This window comes from Typopeltis vanoorti, chromosome 20 (genome assembly GCF_054136105.1).
Source record: "Typopeltis vanoorti isolate ZY-2024b chromosome 20, IOZ_Tvanoo_1.0, whole genome shotgun sequence".
In the NCBI taxonomy this organism is placed as follows: Eukaryota; Metazoa; Arthropoda; class Arachnida; order Uropygi; family Thelyphonidae; genus Typopeltis; species Typopeltis vanoorti.
Genome location: NC_143568.1, coordinates 81,201,520 through 81,215,390, shown reverse-complemented (window position 1 = coordinate 81,215,390; position 13,871 = coordinate 81,201,520). Strand labels below are relative to the sequence as shown.

The window sequence follows — 13,871 nt, the reverse complement described above, 5'->3', positions numbered from 1 at the left end:
ATGAATGTAAAATAGCAATTATGGTATCATGTATACATTCACGGTGGTATTTTCTAGTTCTACAAGATTAGTAAACAAGAAGAAGGGGCTCGCAAATTTGAGAAAAATTTAACAAAGGGCTCAAGCGAGCCCCTTGTAGCTCACCACTGGATAAGGTCTTGCCTATTCCCTATAAGGGAATAAAAGGTGTTAGCTGATTTTTTTTTTCAAATAACAAACTGTTTATCTGACATGTGGCCATGATTAGAACGGAAATGACGATTCAAGTTGGTCGGGCCCACAGATGCTTATTGATTTTTTTCCCCACAAATAATACACAACGGAAAAGCACACTCTTGTTCTCAAATCCATGTGAAACCTGCGCCTAAATAACTTTCATTGTAAAGGCTGTGCTTTTGGGTAGTGGTAATATCGGTAATCTCTCTCTCCCTCTCTCTCTCTCTTCGCCTGACTCCTACTTGGCTAGGAAATTCAAAATATAAACAGATGAACTGGCCACAAGTGCAAAAGTGGGCCAAAGTATGCTCGCAACTCATTTTAAAATAATAGAGGAAATGGGTAATGATGATGTTACTCCAGATGAAAAAGGCCAAATAGACGAAGAGCACTCAACAGATGGAAATCAAGCCGATCCTACTCCAGATGGAATGGGAGAAACAGATGTAGGTCCCTCCACAGCACCAAGTGAATTTGTTGAGGTAGAGATAGGGAGTGATGAAAGAGAAGTCAATGGACCACCACCTCTTCTTAAGTTTGTACAATTTGAACCGCACCTGGAAATTATACACGATTATGAGTAAGTACATTTAACACACTAGATCCTTCTTAAGTTAAATATTCCATTATTCGAAAACATATCCAACGTTTTTCTTATGTTTGGCGTTAGTTATAGATAATATAACGAAATATGTACATTTAAATATATCCATTATTGCTTTACTACAGCTTTAAATCCTTTCATTATTTAGTCACTGGAAGTAAAGCTAGAATTATTTATATAGAAGACTTCGTTAAGAATCTTATACAGTTAACCACTGATAACACAAGAGCTGAACACGAATGACCTGTAAGTCAGAAATTTATTTTAAAATAGAGCAGCATACATAAATGAATTTCCTGCAATATATTGAAAGAATAAGAAAAAAAAACAACAACACATTTTGCAACATTACTGACTTTTGAATAGAGTCCAGAGATGTTTCTTGACTCGATTGTGTTTCCCATTTCTGATATTTATATTCCTTGTTGTTTTCACCAAACCAATTTCATACACATAGATTTCAGTTGCATGCGAACATTCAATCGATTGCACTATTGAGGAAGGGCATATCATCAAAATAAAACAAAAATAAAATGAAACTCACTCTCCTTTACTAAACATTAAAACTGTCAGAGAACGTTATGTCAAATGAAAAAAAAAAAAGAGTTATGTTGAAAGGATGCAAGGGGAATGAAATGAAGTTACTTCTGAAATGTTTCTTTCAGACAAGGAGCTGCGGTATTGCTAATTTTCACATTTGTCCCCATAACGATGTATAAACGGATTTTTTTTGCTAAAATAGCTTCAGTTTGATGTGAGTAAAGTCAAAAGGTTTTGCTTACGTCGAATGATTCAAATGTTTTAATTGTACCCCATTTGCCAGGGTTCCAAGACATATTAATGGCACCCGTTTCGTCGAGTTCTGCAGTGATTTGTTTAATGAGATATTGGCTTCCTTGCGTAGAGGCCACTTGAACTGAGACTTTTAAGCACACCTGGTTGGAAATGCTTTCACCCATGGATACAGCAACCTCAAGAGACAGCTGATGACAGGACATCTTAAGATTCTATCCTACTCTGTTCTGGTTGTTATAACCCTATCTCGTTCTTGGCCATATCTTCTTTTAGTGATTCCTGTCTCCTGAAACTGCGTTTATAGTGCCGAGATCACATCATGACACATTAAACCAACGTGTTATCTTTACCTGCCACTGCCTGATTTCAAGTCGTCCAACTGCCAGCCATCTCAGAGAATCATCTAAACCATGAAGACTTACCATCCTCATGGTAAGATGTGGCTAATCCATTGAGCAGACCAAAAAGCTGGAATTGAGCGATATTGTCACAATCCATGTTTTTATAAGTATGAAAATTTGCATTCAATGCAGACCTGTTGGATCATACGTAAGGATAAGGAATCTTATGTGTCCCAAGTTATTTTTCAAACGAAATGTAGGAAGTTTTGTAGGATGTTGACTAGCTTAAAAGATGTTATAATGTTTTGTTTTGTTTTTTTAAAAAAATAATATTACTCTCTGTCTTAAAATCCAAAATTATATAGCATATATGAGTTACAAATGATATATTTGTAATTCATTTATGTAGTTGCAAGAGTTAGTTATACAGAAAATAATTTACTTAGTAACCTTTAGAGCAATCATTCAATAGGATTCCTGTTGATTCAACAGGAATAACAGTACCTCTTTCTTTTTCTTTCTTTCTTTCTTTTTTTTTTCTTCTTTTGGATAAATGCGAGAATAAAGCTATGGCACAAGCAATCTTAAAACCACACATATGGTGGCGATATGTTGACAATGCTTTTATCGTCCGGGATCACATTTAAAGACTTAGAGGACTTTGTATACAATATGCAATATAATATACATATACTGGCCAACGAATCAAAAAGTTTTATGCAGGGATGTAAGCGGCACTAATGCAGTGAATATGCAAAATACTTGGTGATCATGTATCCTAGGCAACAATTTAAGAATGTTACTGGACAGTAATCGTTAATAGCGTTGATCACAATGGAAAAAAAACAAAGGATTGTTCGGAGTTCGATAAAGTGCTTATTGTGGGTGTCAGTCTTACAGGAGCCACGATTTTGAAAACAGCAGAGGTGGCTGGTTTAAGTTTCTAAAAAGGTGAGATATTCCGAGTGTTTAATCAGTGGGAAAATAACCCATTTGCTTGTCTAAGATGCGTAACTGTGATCCTAAGACCATCTTCAGGAAAGAGATCGCCTTCAGCTGAGTAAGCATGTACGGACTAACAGAATTTCCTGTGTGCAGCACTTGACCGAAGCATTTTATGCAGGCTGTTTCTGATCCATATCTCACCGAACTATGTGCAGGGAAACGAAGAGGATCGGTATTAAAGGTCCAACAGGATCGATTTCCTTACTCAAATTTAGCATACTTTTTCAGACACTGATAAATTTAACCACTAAAAATACAATTTTACACTGAGCTGGATTTAAAAAAAAAAAAAAGAATTAAAATGAATTTCTTTCTTTAACATGCACGTCATTTTTATGAACGCACCGTTATCTTCGGCAAGGTATAGTTTAAACAGGGAACTTTAATTTTGGTCAAACTGTATATTATAATTATAACAAACTAAATTTACTAAATTTAACTCAATTTAGAATTGAGTTAAAACTCGAGTTTTAACTGAACAGGGAAAGAAAATCAACCATAGAACTCATACTATTTTAGATGATATATATACTTCGAGAGGTTAGAGACCACGAAATGTCGTGAGTTGTCTGCCGTACTCTATTTCGGGAGGAATACGGCAGACAGCTCACGACATCTCGCGGGAGGAATCTTTAAATGGACTTTTTCAATTGAAGGTGAGTTAGCCGATCTCATATGGAGATAGCAGGGTTTTTTCCTCCCGGAAATTCGGGTTTTTCATCCCGCATACAGACAAATCGGCCCTTCAGAACACACGCAATTTACAGACAAAAAAGAAATACTTGTTGTTGTGGTGGTGGTGGTGGTGGGTGGTATTTGGCGCTGATGTTGATTGGTAGTAGAGGTTCGGTGTAGTGGTGGAGACGGAGAGTTGTACAGTGGGTGTCCTCCAGCGATGAGTCTTCGGACTCCTTGGAGGTGTCACGAATAATAATAATAATTTCCTAGATGCATATCACTGATTAACTAAGAACTGGCTAAGGATGGAGGCTGCCCACTAATCTTCAAAAGGTTAAGGCTAAACGTTCTCGCCTACTCTAGGGAATAAAAGGCTTTAGTGGATTTACTTATTTTTAATATAAATTTTAATGAGAAGAGAAATAAAAAAAAAGAAGGGAACACATTCCTTCTTTTATAGTATTATATTCAATGTTATAAGGCATCATTTTTATATATAAAAATCATATAATGCCTTCATTCTTTTCGCCAGAACCTTGGCAAACTGGTAGACAACCGGTAGTGATGTAAAAAAGTCGACGCACACATATTTTGGAACTTATTACGTTGACACACACACACACACACACAAAAAAAAATTGTCCATGCTATTATAAGTTTCGAGGATTCCCATTTATCATAAATTTCTATTGCTCTTGAAAAAGCATTCCCCCCCCCTCCTCTCACTTAGCAAAAATTGCGGTGGTAGAGTGGCGGCGATGCTTTATTGTGTTCTGCTTCTTCGCGTCGCTAGCATTCAGCATTCAAAGTGGCGAAATCGCGGCTGTTTTCAAATTGCATTCCAGTTGGATGCAATTTGAAACGGTTGTCTATAATTGAAACTGTCAGTCATACATCGAAGATGGGGAAATCGAATCCCTTCCTCAAGGTTAAATAGCAATCATTTAGTGGGCCCAAAGGTCACCCTATGTTTTGTAATTTGCGTTCAGCTATAATTTCTTCTTTTCAAGTTTTGCATTGCATTAGACGTTTAGAAATGACTTCTCGAACGAGGTATCCAGTAAGAGGGACATTAATTCCGTTAGATGAATTAAAATGTTTCATGGTGAAATGTATGGAAGCAGTTGGTACAGAATATACACATGCTGAAGCATTAGCAGATGTTCTTGTAGCTGGCGATTATCGTGGTCATTTCAGTCATGGTTTGAACAGATTAGGTGAGAACCTGTATGATTAATCCAAATGACTAATTCAATAAATGTTAGTATAAAAGTTTATTCCTCAAACAAAACATAAAAGTTCGTGATGTATTTTCATGACGAAACTTTTCATGGTGTCAATGCAACCACCTCAAGAAACTACCGAAAAAATACTTAAAAATACTGTAATATTGTCTTAATTATAATACAAATTAAACACTTCAAATGCCATTATTATAAATGGAGGCACTAAGAGATTTTTTTCTACGAACAATGTATGTTATATATTGTTGCATAAAAAAAAAAAAAGTCAGTTGCTCTCTTTAAGTCTGAACCTCCCTGCAATCCCCCCCCCCCCAAAAAAAAATCAATAGGGATGAACTGAGCAACAGTACTTCCATCCCTTTCCAAAAATCGGGAAAATAAGGAGGCAATTATATAAAAGCATTGTTTGCAAATGAATGACCAGGATCTGTTCCAAAATATACCTTAGTTCAATTAAAAAAAAAAAAAAAGTGAAATAAAACATTAAGTTTATTTAAGTTAAGGGATATTACATCCCATAGTGTTTCATAGCTGAATAAGAAACTCAAAGAGTTTCATGCAGAATATAGTAAATATATAAAGTTCGGCGAGTCCAAGCGTAAACAAATACCTGGATAGTGTTACAACTGACCCTTTAGGGAGTGCAACACTGAGGCAACTCATGGTAAGGGTGGAGCAAGCTCCGATCACTATTCTTGATATTTCCCCATAATGTGAAACCCAGCTCCTAGGAGTTGTATTACTGTTCTACATTATGAGTGAGAGAAGGTCACTACCCAGACCGGTTTCAACCTTTATTGAGGTCTCATCAGTGAGTAGGTAGACCTAGAAATACCGAGTTTGTAGCGAACAGAACTTATATATACCCTACTATGAGAATTGCCAAGAAGGTGTCCTAATAAATTATTAATTATAGGAAGAGCCAAAGGCTTCAATTCGGTGACATATTATGGAGAAATATCAAGAATAGTGATCGGAGCTTGCTCCCCCCTTACCATGAGTTGCCTCGGTGTTGCACTCCCTAAAGGGTCAGTTGTAACACTATCCAGGTATTTGTTTACGCTTGGACTCGCTGAACTTTATATATTTACTATATTTGGCATGAAACTCTTAGAGTTTCTTATTCGGCTATTAAACAATATGGGATGTAATATCCCTTAACTTAAATAAGTTTATATGTCGCTGAATTGAAGCCTTTGGCTCTTCATATAATTAATAAAACATTAAGTTTTCACAAACAAGTAATCGAACAAAAGTAACCTCTTGTTCTGGTCACCTGGATTGCCAGAACTGCTTAATGCTACTATAATGAGGATGTTGCCTTGAAAGTTGTTAACCATGAATATGAGACACATGGTGACAATACCATTCATATTTTATAGTTAAGATTGTGAATTTACTAACACTTTCCTGTAACAAAAACACATCAATCACAGTAAATATAGTAAACCCTTATGCAGTGAAACTTTGTATTAATTTTTGATCACAAGCAATATAGTAAATCCCAACTACGTTAATTTAGTTTGAACAACCACACATATATGTGTGTGTGTGGTTGTTCAAACCACACACACACATATATGTGTGGTTGTTCAAATATTATCATTGGCACCAAAGATAAAGCACGACAAGTCAGTCCCTACTTTATCTTTGGTGCCAATGATAATATCCACCATATAAATGAACACAAAAACAAAATTAATTCTAACCACTTGTTGGTTGTGATTTCTGTACACCTGACCACCCAGTTGCCTTTATCAGCACTACAGACTCAACTATCCCCTACATTCCAGGCCATCCCCATATGCACGTGCACTACTGCTTCCAACTTGTACTCTCCTTATACACTGTTTCCCTGTCCATCTTGCATTCCTGTTCTCTCATCATCAGCTCTCACATTACTATTCCCAGTTACAACCTCTTCAGTCTCATTATTTCCTCTCTTCTGATCTTTCACTTCACCTCTTATTGTGATCTCTTGTTTGCATCACTGATTACACTTCCATCTAGCAACGTTTTCACCAGTTGACTAACATCAAATCTATTTAAATGCAATCATCACTTCTGTAACAGTCTACCTTCTCAAATCATGAATAACATGCTATTCATGATTTGTGCTTTCCATCTTACCTCATTACCATCATACCTTGGCAACACACTGACCACCTTTTCTACCATCCTTTGCTCTCCTTAATAACCTCCTTATATCCATCCTTATATTCTCTTTATGCCAACCAAATCATTTGTTCCCACAACTATCACTAACTTTCTTGCTTGTTTACTTCTCATATCCAACACAACATTTATCCAGTCTAATCTTTCCTCTTAGAAAACCGACATTGTGAACCCTCTCATTTACCACACCACTAACAATGGAATCTCCATGCATCATTACTATTGATTGTTTTGTCACCTCTTTGTCTCTACTTTCCTTCATTCTATCCTTTTGCACTCTTTCATTCCTATCCACCAAACGTCTAATCTTCACATATTCTTCATCCCATTTCTCATTTTGATCAACTTGTTTCATTATCTGTGCTTTTTTTTTTCTCATCCACAGTCTCGCTCCTTTTCATTCTGTATTCATATAGTCATTTGCTCCTGCAATTATGTTTGCATAATACTGCAACAACAACAATAATGATCATAATACATTTATTTTTATTTTATACTTATTATTAACATCAAATTTCTGTAGGGTCATAAGATGTCACACAACAAATCTTATTAAATCACATTAAACTTGTTTATTGTTTCTACACTGACCATGTCTCAGGCAATGTATTCCATTTTTCAGCCATTCTCTATGCAAGGAACCCATATCTCTCTCTCCCATGGTCATACCTTTCTTGTACAGCTTCCAGGTTCTGTGAAGAATCTCTTTCACATTAATCCACGCGGCTCTGAAAAAAGCATTGCCTGAATTTCTTCATACCTAACATCACCAGAGACAGTCCTCTTGGGACCTTCTTCAGTATATTCTCATCCTTTTGAAAAACCAGGAATGGCCTTAAACAATTGAACATAACTTCTTTATTTCTGTGTTTCATTGTTGCCATAATTCATTGTGATATCCTCAAAAGTTTAGTACGGTGGGCTCTAGATTTCAGGTCCTTGTTCCTACAAAGATATCCTACAACCTGTGGAATATCTTGAAGGGGAAGCTCACTCTGGCCTAACTGGTAGCTTCATTCACTTGCCTGCTCAGAGCCTACTCAAATTCTTCATTAAAGAAACAATATTCACTCTGCTCTTTAATACCAAATTCAGTTTTATAATACTTTTTTTTTTTTTTTTGTAACAGATGAAATCTCACTTTGATTTACATTTGTATCATATAATTTCTTATTTGTGTTGATGGACAAAATTTCAGATTCTGGCACCCATGGTCATTGTAGGTATCTGAATGTTTTGATTCAGTCATATTATTATTATTATTCATGCCTCCATGGAGTCAAAAGACTCATCGTGGGAGGTCCTTTCTAAGAAACACGTCTATCAAGACTCATCGAGGGAGGTCCCTCCTAGGAAACACAAAGTCCATCATACCACTCCTTAAATGCATTGACTGTTCTCGCTCTCACCACTCCATCAGGCAATGCATTGCATGGTTCAACCACCCTCCATGCAAAGAAACCACTCCTCACCCTCTTTCTCACAGTTTCCTTTCGTAACTTCCAGGGATGGCCCCTTGTCACGACTCCTTCCCTCTGTTCAACCAAGCAAAAGACCTCCCCAGTGTCAACCCTGTAACTACTTCTCAACAGTTTAAAAGTCTCAATCATATCATCCCTCCTTCTTCTATCTACCAAACTCTGTAGTCCACACTCCCTCAGCCAATCCTCATAAGTAACATTGTAAAGTCCCGACACCATCTTTGGAAAAATTAACTGTGGAAAGGGTACAAATCCTGGGGACCAGATCTGAGAACAGTAGTCCAAGTGTGGTCTGATCAGAGTCTTATACAACGGAATGATAACCATTTTATCTCTGCAGGTCAGTGTCCTTCTCATTATTGTAGCAATCCTCTGTGTTACCTTCACTACCTTTGCAATATGTCCCCTAAATTTCAGGTTTCTATCAATCATCCAACCCAGATCTCTTGTCTCTCCTGCTTCTCCTCCAGTTTAACTCCTCCCGTAGAGTATGCAGCGTCCCATTGATGTGTCCCAAACCTCAAGATCTTACATTTTGCTGCATTAAACTGACACCTCCCCCATTCATTTGCCCATCTATCTAGCTTATTCAAATCCTCTTGCAGGGCTACCACATCTGCACTATTATTATTATTATTACATCACACCTCCAGGGAGTCCAAAGACTCATCAAGGGATCTGCACTATTACTAATAACCCTTCCCAGCTTTGCATCATCCGCAAGCAACCGAATATCCCCTTGCAATCCACGAACAATATCATTGATATAAAAGTTAAACAATATAGATCTCAGTACTGAGCCCTGTGGAACTCCACTTGTAACCTTCTGCCTCTTTGATATTGCTCCACCATACACAACTCTCTGATACCTATCAGACAGCCAATCCTGAATCCAGTTGACCAGTCTGACATCCAGACCAATGTGCTGCAACTTGAATATCAGCTTATCATGTGGCACCCTGTCAAATGCCTTTGCTAAGTTTAGGAAAATGGCAGTATATGCCTTTCCCTCATCTAATGCTCTTGTAACTTTATCATAAAAGGCTAGCATATTGCTAAAACAAGAGCACCCCTTCACAAATCCATGCTGACTCTCACTGATAACATTACCCTCATCTCCCCAGTGCTGTATATGGTCCCTCACCACTTTCTCCAAGATCTTACTAACTATTGATGACACACAAACTGGCCTATAATTAGACACTTCCAGTCTGCTTCCGCCCTTATGCAATGGCACTATCTTACCTTCCTTCCATTCCATGGGCACCTTTCCCGCAGCCAGACTTTCATTGAAAAGCCAGGGCAAGGCTTTTCAATGATACTTTCAATGATCAGTATGCACTGACAAAACTAGTTAAAGTTTTAATTAGGTTGTCAATTTTGATTGACAAAACCTAAGTAAATCTGAGCTTTGATTATGTTTTGATTAATTTGTGTATGATTACATGATGATATCACAGTAATAATGCTGTAGGTTCTGATTATCAGTGCATTTTAGCTGCTCCCCAGAAACCAGCATATGCTGTAACATCATCAAAAGAGATTTTGAGATGATGGGTGATACAAATTTGAAGTTTTGGAGCTATATTGCAAAGATGGTGAAGACAACCCATTGATTGCTCCGTTGCTGGCCAGGATGTTGCTCAGCAGAAATAAAGAGGGCTGTGGATCTATTGTGTAAAGCCCCAATGGCACATCTGCATTTGGTGTGTTTAGAATTGGTCTCTTGGGCGTTAAGCTTGAGATGGGAGAAAGTGTGGCTACTATAGTGTGTGGCTATGCCCTGCACTGTAGGTTGTGATGATGAGGAGAAAGAGACATTCTGAAGAGAACTTGACCAAGTAGTAATGGGAATCCCTGATGGTGAGAGAGTGATCGTCGGAGCAGATCTGAACGGGCATGTAGGAAGGCGACGAAGTGGTGAAGAAAGGGTACGTGGAGGTTGGAGTAGTGGTGAAAGAAATGAAGAAGGTAAAAAAATCATAGAATATGCTGTGGCCTTCGATCTGGCTATAGCTAACACATGGTTCGAGAAGAGAGTTGGGCATCTGATAACCTATAAGAGCGGGGATAGAATGAGTCAGATTGACTGTATTATGTGCCATAGGAAACATCTGAAGGAGGTGAAAAACGGTAAAGTGATTAATGGAGAAAGTGTAGCAGCACAGCACAGGTTGGTTGTGGTAGACTGTGATATAAAAGGGGAAAAGAAGAATAGACGGAAGTGGTGGGTACAGAGGAGAATAAAGTGGTGGAAATTGGAAGAGGAAGGACCAAGGAATAAGTCTAAAGAAGAGGTAGTGATAGAAATGAAGTTACCAGAGGATGTGGAAGAATGGTGGGACGTTAATAGTCGGAATATTAGAAAAATTGGAGAAGAGGTGCTTGGTATAACATCAGGAAAGGGACCACCTGAGGATAAGGAGGCATGGTGGTGGAATGAGGAGGTGCAGTTGGAGATCAAGGAAAAGAAAGAGGCAAAGAAAAAATGGGGCATGACTGGAACTAGAGCCGACAAGGAGGCATATAGATTAGCAAAGAAAAATGCAAAGAGAGCTGTGGCAAGGGCGAAAGCGAGGGCAGTTGATGAGGTTTATGAAGAACTGGAGAGAAACTGTGGCGAAGCTCAGTTGTTGAGAATAGCGAAAGCCAGAGATAAGGCCTCGAAAGACATAACATCAGTCAAGCAGATAAAGGATGCCTCAGGAGTAGTATTACAAGACGAGGACAAAATCAGAGGAAGACGGAAAGAATATTTCCGTAAACTACTAAATGAGGCGAATCCAAGAGAGAGGTGCGAGGATGGAGAGGTAAATGAGAGACCGGTGCAAGACATAAGTAGAGAGGAAGTTGTTTGGGTACTGAGAAAAATGAAGAATGGAAAGGCTGTGGGAGCAGACCAGATACCTGGGGAAGTATGGAAAAGTTTGGGCAGTGAGGGCATGGATATGTTATGGGATCTGATGTGTAAAATAGCCCAGCAGGAAAAGATACTAGAGGAATGGAGGAAAAGTATTCTCGTCCCAATCTACAAAGGAAGAGGAGATGTTCAAGACTGTGGCAACTATAGAGGAATCAAGCTGATGTCACACACATTAAAAATATGGGAAAGAGTAATCGAAGCAAGGTTACGGCAGGAAACGAAAATTGGTGAGGAGCAGTTTGGATTTATGCCAGGAAGAGGGACAACGGATGCAATATTTGCGCTAAGGCGATTGATGGAGAAATATAGAGAGATGCAAGTGGATCTGCACATGGTGTTTATAGATCTGGAAAAGGCATACGACAGAGTGGCCAGGCAGGAGGTATGGAGGTGTATGAGGAAGAAGGGGGTGTCGGAGAAGTACGTGAGGTTGGTGAAGGAGATGTATGAGGGAACAGAAACTCAGGTCAGGTCTAGTGTCAGCATGACAGAAGGGTTCCCTATTGTTGTAGGGCTACACCGAGGGTCAGCTCTGAGTCCCTTCCTCTTTGACCAGGTCATGGATGTACTAGTGGGGGATGTCAAGAAGGAGGCACCATGGAGCATGCTGTTTGCCGATGACATTGTTCTATGCGAATCATCCCGAGAGAAGCTTGAAAATACCCTGGAAGAGTGGAGAAAGGCATTGGAGAAGAGCGGCATGAGAATTAACCAGGTGAAGACTGAATATATGTCAACAGGGAGTGACGAGGATATCGTCATACGACTCCAGGGTGAAAGGCTAATTTCAGGGAAGAAATTCAAGTACCTTGGGTCGGTTGTAGAGAGGATGTCAAGAAGGAGGCACCATGGAGCATGCTGTTTGCCGATGACATTGTTCTATACGAATCATCCCGAGAGAAGCTTGAAAATACCCTGGAAGAGTGGAGAAAGGCATTGGAGAAGAGCGGCATGAGAATTAACTGGATGAAGACTGAATATATGTCAACAGGGAGTGACGAGGATATCGTCATACGACTCCAGGGTGAAAGGCTAATTTTAGGGAAGAAATTCAAGTACCTTGGGTCGGTTGTCGAGAGGATGTCAAGAAGGAGGCACCATGGAGCATGCTGTTTGCCGATGACATTGTTTTATGCGAATCATCCCGAGAGAAGCTTGAAAATACCCTGGAAGAGTGGAGAAAGGCATTGGAGAAGAGTGGCATGAGAATTAACCGGGTGAAGACTGAATATATGTCAACGGGGAGTGACGAGGATATCGTCATACGACTCCAGGGTGAAAGGCTAATTTCAGGGAAGAAATTAAAGTACCTTGGGTCGGTTGTTGAGAGGAATGGTGACCTGGATGAGGAAATACAGCACCGAATAACATGCGGTTGGATGAATTGGAGGAAGATGAGCGGGGTCCTGTGCGACAAGAGAGTGAGTTGTAAGAGGAAAGGAAAGCTCTATAAGATGGTGGTGAGGCCGGCGATGCTCCATGGTGCGGAGACGTGGCCTATAACCAAGGCATTGGAGAGGAAGATGGAGGTAGCGGAGATGCGGATGTTGAGATGGATGAGTGGTGTGACAAAGAAGGATAGGATAAGGAATGACTACATCAGAGGGACGGTTAAGGTGGGACCAATTGGTAAGAAGATACAAGAAAGTAGGCTGAGGTGGTTTGGACATGTTGAGAGGAAGGGTGAGGAGTATGTTGGTAAATGAATGGAGTATATGGAGTTGGAGGGAAGGAGGAAAAGAGGCAGGCCCAAGCTCAGGTGGAGGGATAAGATGACAGAGGATCTTAGGGAGAAAGGATGGAGTCCGAAGGATGCCCTGGACCGGAGAACTCGGAAGAGGAAGGTTAAAGATTGGTGCGCCGACTCCATTTAACATGGGATAAAGCAGAGTGAAAGAAGAAGAAGAAGAATTGGTCACTTGGATTTGAAGGAGATAAATTAACTTTGGAAAGAGTGCAGAGTCAGATAACAAAAATGATATCAGGACTGTACCATGTTAGTTATGAGGATAGGCTGAGGGCATGTCTGCTGCAAAGGTTGGTAGATAGAAGGAGAGATAATAACATTGAAACATTTAGACTGTTGAAAGGTAGTTACAGGGTTAACATTTGGGGGTTCTTTCATATCGTAGAACAAGAGGAAGGATTGAGGATGAAGGGCCATCCCTGGAAGTTATGAATGGAAGTAGTGAGCAAGAGTTTTTGGAATGGTTTTTTTGTATGGTGGATAGTTCCCTCTCATCTAATCTTTCCATTAATGCTGGAGCATCATGAGCCTCAGTGCTTTCATGTGTATTTTTTCTTGTATGCATCAGTGATCTTCTCTTTCTAATGTCTATTCCTATTCATAGCTTTGCTGATACAGTATACTTTACACAACCTTGTAGTATTTAGAAGAGCTTAAGCTTC

At 39.2% G+C, this 13,871-nt stretch overlaps 1 protein-coding gene across 1 annotated transcript in view; it reads left to right on the top strand.

Moving 5' to 3' along the window:
- Window positions 1-4,435: 4,435 nt before the first annotated feature.
- The window catches only part of LOC150095595 (uncharacterized), a 199,497-nt gene continuing 190,061 nt past the window's right edge, over window positions 4,436-13,871 (top strand). Inside the window, exon 1 of the mRNA XM_090409759.1 lies at window positions 4,436-4,856. Coding sequence (XP_090265885.1) covers window positions 4,607-4,856 — 250 coding nt within the window. The 5' untranslated portion in view covers window positions 4,436-4,606. The remainder of the gene's footprint in view (window positions 4,857-13,871) is intronic.